At 48.5% G+C, this 17303-nt stretch overlaps 1 protein-coding gene across 1 annotated transcript in view; it reads right to left on the reverse strand.

The window, feature by feature from the left end:
- The window catches only part of LOC119975950 (class I histocompatibility antigen, F10 alpha chain-like), a 64946-nt gene extending 62702 nt beyond the window's left edge, over positions 1-2244 (reverse strand). Inside the window, exon 1 of the mRNA XM_038815928.1 lies at positions 2064-2244. Within this exon, the coding sequence (XP_038671856.1) occupies positions 2064-2136 (73 nt within the window). The 5' untranslated portion in view covers positions 2137-2244. The remainder of the gene's footprint in view (positions 1-2063) is intronic.
- Between the last annotated feature and the right edge of the window lie 15059 nt (positions 2245-17303).

The following is a 17303-nucleotide window of genomic DNA, read 5'->3' on the forward strand; positions in this document are numbered from 1 at the left end:
ACGCACCGTTCACCCTGCTCTGTAACCATCCTCATCTTGGTAAATGCCGTACTCTTTACAAAGCAGTATGGCTACCCCACTAGCTCTCGTCCCAATGCATGAATGGTACGTCTGTCCCACCAGCCCTTTCTGAAGGGCAGTCAATCCTTCTCCCTCAGGTGTGTCTCTTGGAGGAAGACTTTTCAGGTGGGCAAAGAATCTGGATATTTGTACTGGGCCATTAAGTCCTCTGACATTCCAGGTGACTATTATGATGGAGGAGGGGGTATGTTTCCCCTCTCCCCCCCCCCCCCCCCCTTGCGGGATCAAGCATACTTTCCCTGAGGATGCACCCCTCCATTCCGGTATTTCCATTTTTTAGGGGGCCACCCAAAATGGCCATGGTCACCGTACTCACCATGAGGCTACACCTCTGCGCTCCAGGGTTTCCCTTTGTCCATGGGCCACCCAACATGGCTACCACCTATATGTATGCCATGTGGGTGAACCCCTGAACTCCAGGCTTTCCCTTTTTTAATGGGCCATCCAAAACAGCCACGGCCACCGTACTCACCATGAGCCCAGTCCCTTGGCTTTGGGAGTTTTCTTTGTCCAGGAGCCATCCAACAAGGCCATGTGTATGTCATGTGGTTGAACCCCTGCACTCCAGATTTTCCCTTTGTTTGGGGATCCTCCAAAGTGGCTGTTTGTGGAGCCATTTTGTTACCTCTGTGGCCTTTGTAGCCAGCCTAGAACCCTTCCCCTTTGTCACTTTGATCTCCCCACAGTCCTGCTTCTCTCCCATTCTGCTAGCCCCACTTCCCTAATGTTGTCCCCCCTCTATTCTCCTACCCATCTGCCCCCCTAATTTTCCCCCTATTGGTGATGTACCTCTCTGCCTCCACCATGTCAGGCCCTCCTCCCTGATGGGAGATGCACCACTCCCCCTGCCTCATTCATACCCCCTGACACTAGCTTTCCTGCTAGTGTGGTGACCCCCGTCCTGGGATTGACCCAACTCCCTCTTCCACCCACTGCCTTAATTTCCGCTCTGTCTCCTCCTCACCCTCTCCTGTGCTTTGCTGTCGTCGCCCCTTCCTTTCCGTGTACTGGTTCCCGGTTTCAGAGTGAGGCGGTACAGACCACGCAAATTGTCCTTTATCGTTCTTCGTCTTTCAGGCGTCTGCCTCTGCTGCTGTTGGCCATTCTTTTGGATGAACTCATCTGCGTACGCAGGGGTGGTAAAATAATGTTCCCTGCCTTGGTACGTGACCCAAAATCTGGTTTGGTACAACATCCCGAACTTCACTTCGCTCATGTTCTGGGCCAACTTTATTAAATTCTGCCCCCTGCTTTTCCCGCTGGGAAGGTGCGCTCTCCACAAGGGCTCCAAGAATCATTGTACCCGGCGATGTCCTCGGATTTAAAATCACAGGCAACCCGCACCCCGAAATGCAAAAAAACACGACGTCAACCATGAGACTATCTGGTTGTTAGTGCATTGTTATTACTGGGTCTATTCCTACTGCCTGCCTTATAGCACAACAGCGAGTGCATTTCAATAACACGCCATTGGCTGTTAAAGGGCACACACTCCGTGGGTCAACGCACACCAAGGGGTTACACCGAAGTTAAACCTCTTTGAGCGCGGATGCACCACAAGTGTTGGAGATGACATTTAAATACACATTATAAACATCACCTGAAATGGCAAGAGTGGTGCGGTACCCACTGGATTCAGAGAAAGCATGGCAAATCCTGCAATGTCAAATTTGAACCGTTCTGTAACGTACTATTTCATATTTTCAGTATAATGTATATTGCGGGTCCGAAGCTTTGGGACGTCCGAGAAAGGCCCTATGTAAATGCAAGTTTTACAATGGAGCAAGGGTAAACTTTGCACCATCACACGCGATCGGAATCTGGGGAAAATACAATAAAAAGGCAGGGTTAATCACTTCACTTGCACAGAAAGTATTCCGTTCCTCAAACTGAAAACATCAGCCAGCTGCAGTCTATAATCCGGTAAAACGAGTCTTGTGCGTGTCGACGTTAAATAAAGCGGCCGGAACAAGAGGACTTACCAGCCAGGGCTGTTTGCACCCGATTGAAACACAGCAAAAGTGCCAGAAACACGCCTGGGTCTCCACATGCCATCCCTTCCAGCGACCGATTAAACTCGAGTAAACTTGGACTCCTTCAAAGAAGCTGAGCTGAGCTGAGCTTCCCTCACAAGCGGTCAATGAGAGTCCCTGTCGTCCAATTGCAATCAAAAGCTGCTGAGCCGTCACTGGTTTCGCTTCCGAAGCTGGTTCACAGTCCAATGTCTGCCCTGCAATCCAGCAGTGGACATCCTGGGGCGGGTGGCCTTCGGCGTTAAAGCTTTTTCAAAGAAGTGTTTTTTTAAAAATCAACTGGTTGAAGCATCAAATGCAGTCTACAACTGGCGTTCAGATCACGGCAATTGTCATCCGAAAGGGCAATTTTAGCCTACCCCAAATTCAACCCAACGATTTAAAAATGAAGAGTTCTAAATAGCAGAGTTCTGAACAGTGTGCTGGTATAGAGTGGCCTGGAAGTGTCGGTGCATCCACTTTCAATGTGCCGTGGCATTTTGCGCAATTTCTGCAAAATATGCGGAATCTTGGGCTTCATTACTAAAGGAATTGAGTACACAAGCAGGGAGGTTATACTGAATCTTTATGAAGCTTAGGTTAGGCTACAGCTAGGCAGCAGCTTCCAAACTCAGCGCCAAACAGATTGGACACGGGCAGCAGATCGGTGGGAATACCACCACCTGGAAGTTCCCTTCCAAGTTTCAGTATCCTGACTTGGAATTATATCGCTGTTCCTTCACTGTAGCTGCGTCAGAATCCTGGAGCTCCCACCCTAACAGCACATGGGGTGTGCCTGCACCACATGGACTGCAGCGGTTCAAGGTGGCAGCTCACGCCACCTAATCAAAGACAATGAATGCTGCTTACCTTGTCAGTGATGCCCGTATCTTGTAAGTGTATTTAAAACCTAGTGTCCAGTTCTGGTCACCACATCAAGAAGGATGTGATGGACCTTTGAGAGGGTGAAGAGGAGATTCACTGGGCTCCTTCCAGTTTTAGTGAAAAGGTTAGAGTGGAAAAACTGTTGTTCTGCTTGGAGCAAAGGGGATTGAGGGAAGATTTAATATTCATGCACAATATTATGACAGGTTTAGATAAGGTACACAACGAAAAGCCATTCCCACCAGCTGGTGTTACAAAGTCTTGGGGACACAGATATAAGGGCCTATGTAATGTACTCCAAGATCTGGAGCGTTTCTCCCTTCACCGAGCCTATAATGGCATGCGATGCCATTGGGTGCCATTTACAACATCATCATGCCAATTTCCGATAAGAGAGTCACGGAATTGTTACGGAGCAGAAGGAGGCCATTCGGCCCATCATGTCTGTACCAGCTCCCAAATGAGCATCATACCTTATTCGTTTTCCCCTCTACCCTGTACATTGTTTCAATTCAAATCATCATCTCATGCCCTGTTGAATGCTTTTTTTTCATAGAATTTACAGTGCAGAAGGAGGCAATTCGGCCTATCGAGTCTGCACCAGCTCCTGGAAAGAGCACCCTACCCAAGGCCAACACCTCCACCCTATCCCCATAACCCAGTAACCCCACCCAACACTAAGGGCAATTTATCATGTCCAATCCACCTAACTTGCACATCTTTGGACTGTGGGAGGAAACCGGAGCACCCGGAGGAAACCCACGCACACACGGGGAGGATGTGCAGACTCCGCACAGACAGTGACCCAAGCCGGAATCGAACCTGGGACCCTGGAGCTGTGAAGCCATTGTGCTATCCACAATGCTACCATGCTGCCCTTTGATTGACCTGCCACATTTCCAGATCCGAACCATTGACTGTGTGAGAAAGTTTTTTCTCACATCACATTTCCTTCTTTTACAAATCACTTTAAGTACATGCCATTAAGTTCTTGATCCTTTTACTAACGGGAACAATTTCTGCCTGTCTACTCTGTCCAGTCCCCTCATGATTTTGAACATTTCTATCAAATCTCCTCTTAGCCTTCTACTCTCCAAGGAAGACAGACCTGACCTCTCCAATCTATCCTCATAACCAAAGTTTCTCATCCCTGTAACTATTCCTGTGAACCTTGTCTGCACTCTCTCCAGTGTGTTTACATCCTTCCTGTAGTGTGGCACCCAGAACTATGAATAATATTCCAGCTGAGGTCTAACTAGTGTCTTGCATAAGTTTAGCATAACCCCCTTTGCCTTTGCCTTTGCCAATAAAGCTTTATTAATTCTCTCTCCACCTGTTTGGCCACCTTAACTGATCACTGCACATATACACCCAGCATTAACCTCTGTACATGGCCTTCTCCAATCTCGTAAAGGCATTCAACTCTGTCAACTATGAGGGATAGTGGAACATCCTCCTCAAATACTGCGAAATTCGACACCATTCTCTGTCTGCTCCATGATGACATGCAAACCATGATCCTCACCAATGGAACCATCACAGACCCAATACATGTTCAAACAGGGGCCAAGCAGGGCTATGTTATTGCACCAAAGCTATTCGCCATATTCCTTGCAGCAAAACTCTACCCTGTCACCTTAAAGCTCTCTGCTACAGTGGAGCTAACCTACTGGACAAGCAGGAAACTGTTCAACCTCCCACACTTCCAGGTCAGAACCAAGACCATCCCAACATCTGTCATTGAGCTGCAGTATGCAGATGACATCTATGTGTGTGCACATTCATAGGTAGAAACGCTGAGGTATGAGCAAAGGGTGGAAATTGGGAAGGGACGAGAGAAAGGCCCCTTGAATGAATGATTGAGGAACCAGTTTTGTGAATACACAAAACATGAAATCAAACAGAAATAGAATAAAACTGACAAACATTCAATAAGAAAAGATGTCTGGTGGCAATGACATTGTAAACAGTGCTTTCTAAAGCTTCATCCGGCTTTTGTATTTAATATACTGTAGTAACCCTGACACTTTACTCCCAGAGCCTAACCAGTAATCCCAACCACTAATCCAATTCACACCAGTAATCCAAGTAAACAAACAGGCTTCAAGCAATGGGAATGGGAGTTCCAGATTAGGTTAGTCCAACATGTGGTCCATAGGTTGATTGCAGCCCTCGAAGCCCCTGTATGTGGCTCCCGAGGCCATTTTCCAAAATGTTGGTCTAACAGGTAAGAAGCCTTACAACACCAGGTTAAAGTCCTGATTCACCCGAGGAAGGAGCAGTGCTCTGAAAGCTAGTGTTTGAAACAAACCTGGTGTTGTAAGACTTCTTACCGTGCTCACCTCAGTCCAACGCCGGCATCTCCACATCAGGTCTAACAGGTAGGTTTGAATGGAATAATCCGCATGGAGTGTTTAGTGTTTCTCTCCCACATTTACTACTGCTCAAAAGCCAGTCAACAGCAAACACAGGAAAGAAACAGCCTGTGATTGGAGCAGCAGCAAATACCAGAGGCCCTGAGTTCAGGGCCTGGGGAGCTGCGGACCAGGGGGCCAAGAAACATGACTGGGGGACTGAAGGCTGGGGAGCAAAGGAGTAGAGCCCAGGGAGCCGAGGGCTGGGTTCAGGGCCCAGGGAGGAGGTGTACAAAGGCATGTGGCCCAGGGAGCAGTGATTCTGGGGTGCCCAGGTGCCATGGAGCAGGACTCCGATGTCCGAAGTTGAAAAGGAGGCAGCAGGAGCAGGGACACCTGTCATCTGACTGAGCAAGTCTGCAGACTGTGTGAAAGAGAGAGAAAGAGAGAGAGAGTGAGTAGGGATATCGAGGTTTTTTTATTTATTCAAGGGATGTGGACTTTGTTGGCTGAGCCAGCATTAATCGCCCATCCATAGTTGCCCTTGAGAAGGTGGTGGTGAACTGACTTAAGAACCGTTGCAGTCCATGTGGTGTAGGTACACCCACTGTGCTGTTGGTTCGGAGGTCCAGGAGTTGACCCAGTGATAGTGAAGGAACAGCGATATATTTCCCAATCAGGACGGTGAGTAGCTTGGAGGCCAACATCCAGGTGGTGTTCCTATGTGAATGCTGCCTTTTCTTTGAAGATGGAAGTGGTTGTGGATTTGGAAGATGCTTCTAAGGAACCTCAGTCTGTTCTTGCAGTACATCTTGTAGATGGTACACATGGCTGCTACTGAGCGTCAATGTTGGAGGGACTGAATGTTTGTGGATGGGGCATCAATCAAATGGGCTGCTTTGCCCTGGATGGTATTAAGCTTCTTGAGTGTTGTTGGAGCTGCACTTATCCAGGAAAGTGGAGGGTATTCCATTACGTTCCTGACTTGTGACTTCTAGATTGTGGACAGGCTTTGGGGAGTCAAGAGATGAGTTACCCGCCGCAGGAGTTCTAGCTGCTGACCTTCTCTTCAATGCATATTGTTTATATGATTAGGCCAGTTTAATTTCTGGTCAATGGTAACCACCCCTGGATGTTAATCATGGAAAATCCAATGCTGGTAATGTTATTAAATGTCAAGGGGAGATGGTTAGATTATCTTTTGTTCAATATGGTCATTACCTGGCATTTGTGTGGTGCAAATATTACTTGCCACTTGTCAGCCCAAACATGCATATTGTCCAGGTCTTGTTGATTTAGGCATGGACTGCTTCAGTGCCTAAAGTGTCATGACCAGTGCAGACATTGTGCAATCAATGGCTGTTTAGGGGCTGTTTAGCTCACTGGGCTAAATCGCAGGCTTTGAAAGCAGACCAAGGCAAGCCAGCACGGTTCGATTCCCGTAACAGTCTCCCCGAACAGGCGCCGGAATGTGGCGACTAGGGGCTTTTCACAGTAACTTCATTGAAGCCTACTCGTGACAATAAGCGATTTTCATTTTCATTTTTTCATTTTCATCTTCAGCAAACATCGTCATTCTGACCTGACGACGGAACGATGGTTATTGATGAAGCAGCTAAAGGTGGTTGGACCGAGAACAATACACTGAAGAACTTCTCCAGTGATGCCCTGGTGCTGAGATAACTGATCTCCGCCAAGCACAACCATCTTCCTTTGTGCCAGGTTCACTCCAACCATCAACGGATTTTACCACTGATTTCCATTGACTTCAGTTTTGTTGGGGCTCCTTGATACTCGGTCAAATGCTGCCTTGATTTCATGAGCAGTCACTCTCTCTATGTCTCTGGAGTTCAGCTTTTATACATTTTTGATCCTAGGCTGTAGACTGATGGGGCAGTAATTGGTTGGGTTGCATTGGTCATGCTTTTTGTATACAGGACACACCTGGGCAATTCTTCACATTGTCGGGTAGATGCCAGTGTTGTAGCTGTACTGGATCAGCTTGGCTAGGGGTGCAGCAAGTTCTGAAGCACAAGTCTTTAGTCCTATTGCTAGAATATTGTCAGGGCCTATAGCCTTTGCAGTATCCAGTGCCTTCAGCCGTTTCTTGATATCCTGTGGAGTGAATCATATTGGCTGAAAATTGGCATCTGTGATGTTGGGGACCTCAGGAGGAGGCCGAGATGGTTCATCCACTCGGCACTTCTGGCTGAAGATTATTGCGAATGATTCAACCTTATCTTTTGCACAGGTGTGCTGGGCTCCTCCATCATTGAGGATGGAGATATTCATGGAATTCCTGGCAGGTAGATAGAAAGAGGGTCAGAAGGACGGATGAATCAATAGACAGAAAAACAAACAGACAGAGAGTGAGAGACAGATAGATTCCTATGTACTGACATTGCTGTCTTTTCCAAAATTGCATATTATATGCCTCATTATTATCCTGGTTCCCTAGCATCACATTTAGAGAGTACCTCAATGGTATACTGGCAAATCACTCCCAGAGCTTCCCAGGTATGTGTTTACCCGGCAATTGTCCAGAAGTCCTAACTTCCTCTAAGTAATTGCGCTAGGTTGTGAATCATCCATCAGAAGTGAGTAAAATTGCTGACTTCGGATGGTTCTGTCAGTTTTACCCTGGTAGTTACTCTGAAAGAGTTAGAAAAAAAAGTACTTCTAACTCCAGAGAAGCTATCTGAACAACCAGACCCAGCCTCACATACAACAAACCGCACCACCCACCCACCAGTGGATTGACCACATCACCCCTACCTTGGTCCGACCCCAGCCGTTCTGAACCCACCTCCCATCCCAGACTGAGCCCCCCCCCCCTCCATCCCTCCCCGCCCGACTTCTGGTCCGGACCCTCTATTCCCTCCAATCCAACTCATCCCCTCCTGTACCGACACCCCCCACCCACCTCTGGTCCGACCCCACATTCTTGTCAGAACACCCCCCCCCCCCCCCCTCCTCCCTGATCCAGCAAACTCCCCCACCTCCCGGACTGACCCTCACCATCTCGGACTGACCCTACTATCACCCCTTGGTCTGACCACCCCCCTCCGGTCCAATGTGCCCATCCGGTTAACCCCCCCCCCCCAACTCCAGTCCAGTCCAACCAGTCCCCATGGGTTTGACACTCCCCCAGCCTGATTGAATTTACACCCCCATCCATTCTGACCTGACAACCCCCCCCCCCCCCCACCCCCCAAATCCCCCTCAATCCTCCCATCTGGCCTGACGCAACTTCTTCCTCCCCCACTACCTCCCCATCCAGCCGTGTCCGACATCCCCTCTGGCCAAAGCCTTCTCAGACTTGACGGAAACACTTATCTTTAAAGTTAACTCCCCCTTTAAATTGACCTTTAACCACCTCCTTTATAAAGATAGTGCTGTAAAAAGGGTGCGTTCCTTTCTTCCCTGCACTTCAGTTACTCCATGCCAATAGGCCGATGCAGCTGGGGGCACACTTCACTGCTCCTTTCCCAGGCCTGAGTGAGGAAAGTTTGGCAAGACTGTGGCTTTGGAATATCAACGTAGGTAAGTCTGTCGAGAATGCAATCTGCTGGAGATTGTCACTTGAGGAAGTTACAGGCCATTTATGCAACAGCTGTACATCCACGACTTTATTCCAAAATTGAAAACCAGTAAACAATAACGATGGACTTAATTTAATCTAGCTTACAGTCGGGCAGCATGGTAGCATAGTGGTTAGCACAGTTACTTCACAGCTCCAGGGTCCCAGGTTCGATTCCTGGCTGGGTCACTGTCTGTGCGGAGTCTGCATGTTCTCCCCGTGTATGCAGGGGTTTAGTCCGGGTGCTCCGGTTCCCTCCCACAATCCAAAAGTGTGCGGGTCAGGTGGATTGGCCATGCTAAATTGGCCTTAGCATCCAAAAAAAGGTTAAGTGGGGGTTACTGGGTTACGGGGATAGGGGAGATACATGGGCTTGAGTAGGGTGCTCTTGTAAGGGCCGGAGCAGACTTGATGAGCTGAATGGCCTCCTTCTGCACTATAAATTCTATGATTCTATTACTCTATCACAATGTTGCTTGATTGTAAATTATGCATAAAATCACCCAGCAGCAATTGCAGTAGCACACATATTACAGCATGCAAGCCATATTACATCTTATAATGTGTATTTCAAATCATAAGATCTCTACAGTGCAGAAAAAGATGATTTGGTCCTTCAAGTCTGCACTGACCCTCAGAAAGAACATCCTACCTCGACCCAATACCCTTCCTTAACCCCTAACCCCACCGAACCTGGATCAGCCAGGGTCCTAGCACGCATGCAATGGCCTTGCATGTGATTAGTGAAACCAATAAGTTGTGAATATGAACAACGATCGTTCAAAATTATTAATTTAAAACCTTGCTTTGGATTTTTCCTTTCAAACCAAGTAGAAAGTGCCCCTTTGATCCCTGCTAAGTGGTTCCTTCCACCCAAGGATGATCAATTAGAATTAGTCCCTGTCTACGCATCCGAGGTACCAACTACCAGACCTGAGCCTTCCGTCATAGAAGCTCCTCATGTGCTGATGTGGATTGAATGAAATGAAATGAAAATCGCTTATTGTCACGAGCAGGCTTCAATGAAGTTACTGTGAAAAGCCCCTAGTCGCCACATTCCGGTGCCTGTCCGAGGAGGCTGATACGGGAATCGAACCGTGCTGCTGGCCTGCTTGGTCTGCTTTAAAAGCCAGCGATTTAACCCAGTGAGCTAAATCAGCCCCTGGTTTACAGTGGACTATCCCTGCTGATTCTGACGGCCTGAGCTCACATCTGGGAAGAGGCTCTGTTGGCGATATGTGAAAGGTCAGGGCACCTGCAGAGTTTCAACCCTACCTCACAAGCTCCCTCCTCGAAAGAATGGTGGGGTCAAAAAACAAGAGGGGAAATTCAAGAGAAAGTATAAACACTTAACCAGTCTGACAAAACCTCTCTCAGTAATTGTTTGACTGCTTTTAAATATGTTGGGCATCTGGCTTGTCTCCCTTCCCTTACCCTTCCCTGTGGGTGGCATGGTGGCACAACGGTTAGCACTGCTGCCTCACAGCGCCAGGGGCCCGGATTCGATTCCAGCCTTGGGTGACTGCGTGGAGTTTGCATGTTCTCCCCGTGTCTGTGTGGGTTTCTTCCACACACTCTGGTTTCCTCCCACAGTCTAAAGATGTGCAGGTTAGGTGAATTGTCCATGCTAAATTGCCCCTCAGTTTCCAAAGGTTAGTTCGGGCTATGGGGATAAGGCGGTGGAGTGGGTTGAGGTAGGGCTGGTGCAGACCCGATGGGCTGAATGCCCTCCTTTTTCCCTGTAAGGATTCTTTGGATATATGCACATATTCCTGTGGTAAAATCAACATTTTGTCTATGCATGGGTCTGTAGGTTAAGGCATCAGCATTTTCTGACACGTTTTCAAGTGTGAGACATAGGTTTTGTGGCTCAGCAGTGACACTGGGCTGTGAGTATGACATACTCCTGGAGGTTGTTCCCCTTTGCAATCTCACTTCCTCTGAAACTATTCATAGTGCATTTATAGAAGAGTGAAAGGTTTCACGTAACCTTCCAGTTCCTTTGGTTTACAACAATTGTTTAACAATCATTTGAAACTGAAAGGTGTGTTTTTACTGTTCTGTGAATGTACATTCTTGCAGTAATAAATTGGCACCAAGTGAATAAAATTATTCTTCCCATGTAAAGACTGGCATGGCTCAAGCAAGTTTCTTTGTCGGTTTTGTCTGAACCAGTTACACAGAAGTATGTGCAGCGTGGAACCATCAACACAAGAGCATATCACTTGGCTGACTGGCCTATCTGTGGCTCTTCCCCCACCGGGTTCCTGTTCCAAATCTATTTATTCTTCCTACCCTGCCCCTTATCCCTCCATTCCCTTCTCCCTCTGATATGCAATCAGCTCATTCCAAAATGTGGCCAAGTTATTAGCTTCAAATATTCCGCATGGCAGTGACTTCCACATTCTCGTTACTTGATGCAAAGGGACCACAGTGCTCCAAGAAATGTACCACCGTTAATCTATATAAGTGTGACATAATATCACTGTTATTCTATTAATCTATGGATTAAATACCATAATTTGCCACACCATTTATGGTCTCCCATTTTCAAGTTCATTTAGTTTCTTAACTGCCAAAGAATAAGTTACACTATTATTTCTCCTCCAGAAGCTGTAAATTTGTCTAGGTTTGTCCTGTACAGGGTGGCAGCGTGGCACAGTGGTTAGCACCGCTGCATCACTGCGCCATGGACCCAACTTCGGTCCTGGTCCCGAGTCACTGCCCGTGTGGAGTTTGCACATTCTCCCCCTGTCTGTCGGTATCACCTCCACAACCCAAAGATGTACAGGATAGGTGAATTGGCCACACTAAATTGCCCCTGATTGGAAAACTTAAAAATTTAAATTTAAAAAAAATGTTTTAAAAGATTTGCTCTGTCCATGATAGTCAGGGTGACAGGACCAATGATCGCTCCATCGGCAAAACAATGGAAAGCATCATTGACAGTCCAATCGAGCAGCTCACCGATCCTCAGATTGGGTTCCATTCTATGGAACTATTCACAGTGCATTTATAGAAGTGAAAGGTTTCACGTAACCTTCCAGTTCCATTGGTTCACAACAACTGTTTAACAATCATTTTAAACTATAAGGTGTGTCTGGTAAATGTCAAGTGACCTTTGCATCACAAAAGTTCTCGATAATGACGCCCTCCATTAATTGCAGCATTGGACAGAAGAGTTGAGGTTTGAGTGACTTCCCTTGATGGCAAGGCGGTTTTTGATCAAATGCAGTCCAATGGAACCCTATTAAAACAGCAGTCAATGGGAATCAGGGGGAAAAGTCTCCGCTGGTCTGAGTCATTCCTGGCACAAAGAAGGTGGGTTGTGATTGCTGGAGGCCAATCATCTCAGCTCCAGGATATCACTGCAGGAATTCCTCAGGATAGTGTCTTAGGCCCAACCATCTTCAGTTCCTACTCCAATGACCTTCCTTCCATCATAAGGTCAGAAGTGAAGCTGTCTGCTGAAGATTACACATCGTTCAGTACAATCTGAAGCTCCTCGGTTACAGAAACAGCCCGTGTCCAGCAAGGCCTGGACAACATTCAGGTTTGGTCTGGTAAATGTCAAGTGAACTTTGCATCACAAGTTCTAGATAATGACGCCCTCCATTAAGAGAGAATCAGGTGGCCTCTCAGTGACACTTAATAGTGTTCCGGATCGGTATATCCTTCAGTTGTAATATCATAGCTGTTATACCTTTTTGTACTTCATCCTCCTGTTTTTTTGGATTATGTAGCTCAGAGCTTTCACCCTGCTCCAAGCATGGTGTAGTAGACATTCTGCACAAGTTTCACCTACCTCCCTGCTTGTAAAATCCATCCCTCTAGAAATTAATGTGTTAATGGGATATAGGGAACATTTAGGGAGGTGGATTTGAGACCAGGACTAGATCAGTCATGATCTGATTTAATGGCAGAGCAGGCTCAAAGGGCTGCATTGCCTACTTCTGCTCCTAACTCTTCTTATGTTCCTAAGACCTCCATCATTTTAGCAGTTGCCAATTTTCTGACCCTAACCATTTCATAGATCATAGATCATAGAATTTACAGTGCAGAGCAAGGCCATTCAGCCCATCGAGTCTGCACTGGTCCTTGGAAAGAGCACCCTACCTAAGCCCACACATCCACCCTATTCCCGTAACCCAGTAACCCCAACTAACATTTGTGGACACTAAGGGCAATCCACCTAACCTGCACATCTGACTGTGGGAGGAAACCGAAAGCCTACTTGTGACAATAAAGATTATTATTATTAAATTAGCTCAAGAGGTAGGAACATAGCGTGGAACAAAGGGAACATAAAACAGGAGTAGTCCATTGAGCCCATCGAGCCTGCTCCGCAATTCAATACGATCATGGCTGATCGGATACTTCAATGTCTTTTCCACCCACTATCCCCATAACCCTTTACCTTATTGTTAATCAGAAATCCATCAATCTCTGTTTTAAACGCACTCAATGACTGAGCTCCCATAAGCTCCCTGACGTAGAGCATTTCAAAGCTTCAGAACCCTGTGTGAAGACATTTCTCCTTATCTCGATAACTAACATTCCCCTTACTTTGAAATTGTGTCCCTTGGTTTTAGACTCCCCGACCAGAGAGTATACGTTGGGCTGGATTCTCCAGTCCCCCAGCTGTGTATTTCACGGGAGTGCAGCGTTAGCTGGCGGCAGGATTCTATCTTCCTACTGCTTGTCAATGGGATTTCCCATTGAAACCACCCCATGCCACCAGGAAACCTGTGGGCAGGGATGTGCTGCCTGACGGAAATGTGACTTGCAATGACCGGAGAATTCCAGTCTTTGGAATCATACAGTGCAGAAGGAGGTCATTTAGCCCATTGCGTCAGCAGCGACCCTCCGAAAGAGTACTCTAACCTCGGCCCAGCCCCCATAACCCCGTTGGACATTAAGGGACAATTCAGCATAGCCAATCCGCCTTACATACATTGTTGGAGGAAACCAGAGCACTCGGAGGAAACCCACGAAGACTCAGGGAGAACGTTCAAACTCCACACAGTCACCCAAGGCCGGAATTGAACCCGGGTCCCTGGCGCTGTAAGACAGCAGTGTTAACCACAGTGCCACCGGTCCACCCCTTACCTGTATCTACCCTGTCTAATCCTCTGCTTGCGCTTTCCTGGTAACCTGGGTTGTAATTAGTTTCATGCAGATCTCAAGGTTTAAAGGTTCAGCAGTGCATTTTAAAAATGAAAGTTGTACCCAGCAACATTTAAACTTTAGTTTGCATCGGCATTAATACTGCCCTGATTCATGGCCTCTGGCTGTTTGTTTCCCCGCGGCGTTAGACTGTGCTCCAAGTACAGTGGTGCACCAGTGCCTGGTTTGACAACAGAGAGTAAAGGTGGTTTCAGAGGCAGGTCATACTAGGGTCACTGTGTATTGTGCCACAGCAGTTCCCTTGTGTAGCGGATGCTGGCAAAACCTCTGAAACTTTCAAACCACGCTACTTATTTTTCTGTCAGCTTCATGACAGGATGTATGGCCTTTCCAAAACACCGCACCAAGCAAGTGTTTATGTGACATAATTTATTTTAGATCGTACCTGCTGCATCTTTTTATTGTGATGTGTCATGGAGTAAACCTCTAAGTGGCTGCGAATGCAATACGTTGACTAACAGTTGGATTAGTCCCCAACCTCCCAAATTGTCACCAAACAGCAATTCAGCCTATTGGAGCCTGTGCAGTGTGTGCAGACAGGTGATTGGTGGAGACCTGAAGTAGTGATAATCCAGAAAACGAATGGTCCAATTTTAGCTTTTTTTAAATTCATTCATGATATGTGGCCAACATTGGTTGGGACAGAATTTATTGTCCATTCCTTATTGCCTTTGAACTGAGGCCACTTCGGAGAGCAGTCAAGAGTCAAACATTGCTATGGATCTGGCTCTCTGCTTATGGGATGGCTGTTAACTTTAACTACAAACGGGGTGACAAGGTACCACACTGATTAGCACTGTTGCTTCACAGCGCCAGGGACCCGGGTTTGATTCCCTCTTGAACACTGTGTGGAGTCTGCACGTTCCCCCCGTGTTTTCATAGAATTTACAGTGCAGAAGGAGGCCATTCGGCCCATCAAGTCTGCACCGGCTCTTGGAAAGAGCACCCTACCCAAGGTCAACACCTCCACCCGATCCCATAACCCAGTAACCCCACCCAACACTAAGGGCAATTTTGGACATCAAGGGCAATTTAGCGTGGCCAATCCACCTAATCTGCACATCTTTAGACTGTGGGAGGAAACCGGAGCACCGGAGGAAACCCACGCACACACTGGGAGGATGTACAGACTCCGCACAGACAGTGGCCCAAGTCGGAATCAAACCTGGGACCCTGGAGCTGTGAAGCAATTGTGCTATCCACAATGCTACCGTGTCTGTGTGGGTTTCCTCCGGGTGCTCCGGTTTCCTCCCACAAGCCCCGAAAGACGTGCTGTTAGGTGAATTGGACATTCTGAATTCTCCCTCAGTGTACCCGAACACTGTAGTGTGGTGACTAGGGAATTTTCACGGTAACTTCATTGCAGTGTTCATGCAAGCCTACGTATGTCACTAATAAAGATTATTTTAAAAAACAGTTTTTTTTTAATTAACTTTTAATTCCAGATATTTACTGAATTCAAATTTCAACACCTGCCCTGGTGGGCTATGAACCTGGATCCCCAGCATGTTACCACAGGAACTAGTAATCCAGTGAAAACATCACCAGCCCTCGATGGGCCCAGATGCTGCTCAGGTGTCCCAGGTGGCGTGGTTCTGCCCGCTGCCCACCAGATGCGGCACGGACATGAAGGGGGGAGTCTGAGGTGCTGCGGTGTTCCGGCACTTTCCCTACGGGAGTCACCAGCACAAGCTCCATCATTTCCTTCTCCCTCAGGGTGCCCGATGGCCACTAGGCTACTCCTTGGGACGGGGGTGTGAGCGGAGTTAACCCTTGAGGTTCCCTCACCATCTGGCGCTGCCAGTCCTGGATGCCCACTCTGGTCTCAACCAGCGTCTGCATGCTCCCCGCTATGGAGCACAGAGAGTGGACCATTTTTGTCTGGGACTGTGCCACATCACCCTTTGACTGTGCCACCACCTTCCGGGTATGTGTCACATCAGCCAGTAACTGCACCATCTCCCTCTAGGAATCAGCCACCTTCCTCCGCGCCACTTCGGCCAGCAGCTGGGCAATGCCGCCGATATTCCCAGCCATGGCCTGCAGTGACTGGGCCACGCTCAGGAGCAATGCTGCGATTTCCAGGTGGCTCTGGCACATGGCTGCCTGTGAGATGGCACCTCTGACCTGGGCCTTGGCCAGCATCTGCACAGAATGCCCCAGGCCTTGGACATGCTGATGCACAGCCAGAAATGTCGGCCCCAATGCCTCCAGTGCAGACGCCACCCGTGTGGTGTTGACCTGGATTGTACGCAAGGTCAGCACCGCCTCCTGCTGCTGCATGCATTTGGACCCTTCCAACTGCACCTGCAGGTGCTGGATGCTCAACAACACACCCTCATGTTGCCCCTGACTCTGCAACCACATCTTCATGACCAATAGGATTTCCAGAAGCCCAAACCCCTCTGGACGGCAGCTAGTCACTGAGGTCGCCTGGCCGTCCAATCATCCACCCCTTAGGTGTTCTTACCACCAGCTGCTGTACCGGATCAGCAGTGTGGTGCACACCAGAATGTTCCAGAAGCCTCTTCACTAACATGCCCAACCGAGGTGATTGTCTCTGGGATGGTGGAGGTGTTGGAGACAGCTGTGACAGGAAATCTGTGTCATCCACAGACTCGAGGTCTGGGGTGTCTTGCGTCTCAGGTGGAGGGCTGGTGTCTGAGGTGGAGGGCTGGTGTCTGAGGTGGAGGGCTGGTGTCTGAGGTGGAGGGCTGGTGTCTGAGTTGGAGGGCTGGTGTCTGAGGTGGAGGGCTGGTGTCTCAGGTGGAGGGCTGGTGTGTGAGGTGGAGGGCTGGTGTGTGAGGTGGACTGGTGTGTGAGGTGGAGGGCTGGCATCTGAGGTGGAGGGAAGGTGTCTGAGGTGGAGGGCTGGTGTCTGAGTTGGAGGGCTGGTGTCTGAGGTGGAGGGCTGGTGTCTCAGGTGGAGAGCTGGTGTCTGAGGTGGAGGGCTGGTGTCTCAGGTGGAGGGCTGGCGTCTCAGGTGGAGGGCTGGCGTCTCAGGTGGAGGGCTGGCGTCTGATGTGGAAGGCTGGTGTCTCAGGTGGAGGGCTGCTGTCTGAGGTGGAGGACTAGTGTCTCAGTTGGAGGGCTGGTGTCGGAGTTGGAGGGCTGGTGTCTGAGTGGGAGGGCTGGTGTCTGAGTTGGAGGGCTGGTGTCTGAGTGGGAGGGCTGGTGTCTGAGGTGGAGGGCTGGTGTCTCAGC

This window comes from Scyliorhinus canicula, chromosome 13 (assembly GCF_902713615.1).
Source record: "Scyliorhinus canicula chromosome 13, sScyCan1.1, whole genome shotgun sequence".
Taxonomy (NCBI): Eukaryota; Metazoa; Chordata; class Chondrichthyes; order Carcharhiniformes; family Scyliorhinidae; genus Scyliorhinus; species Scyliorhinus canicula.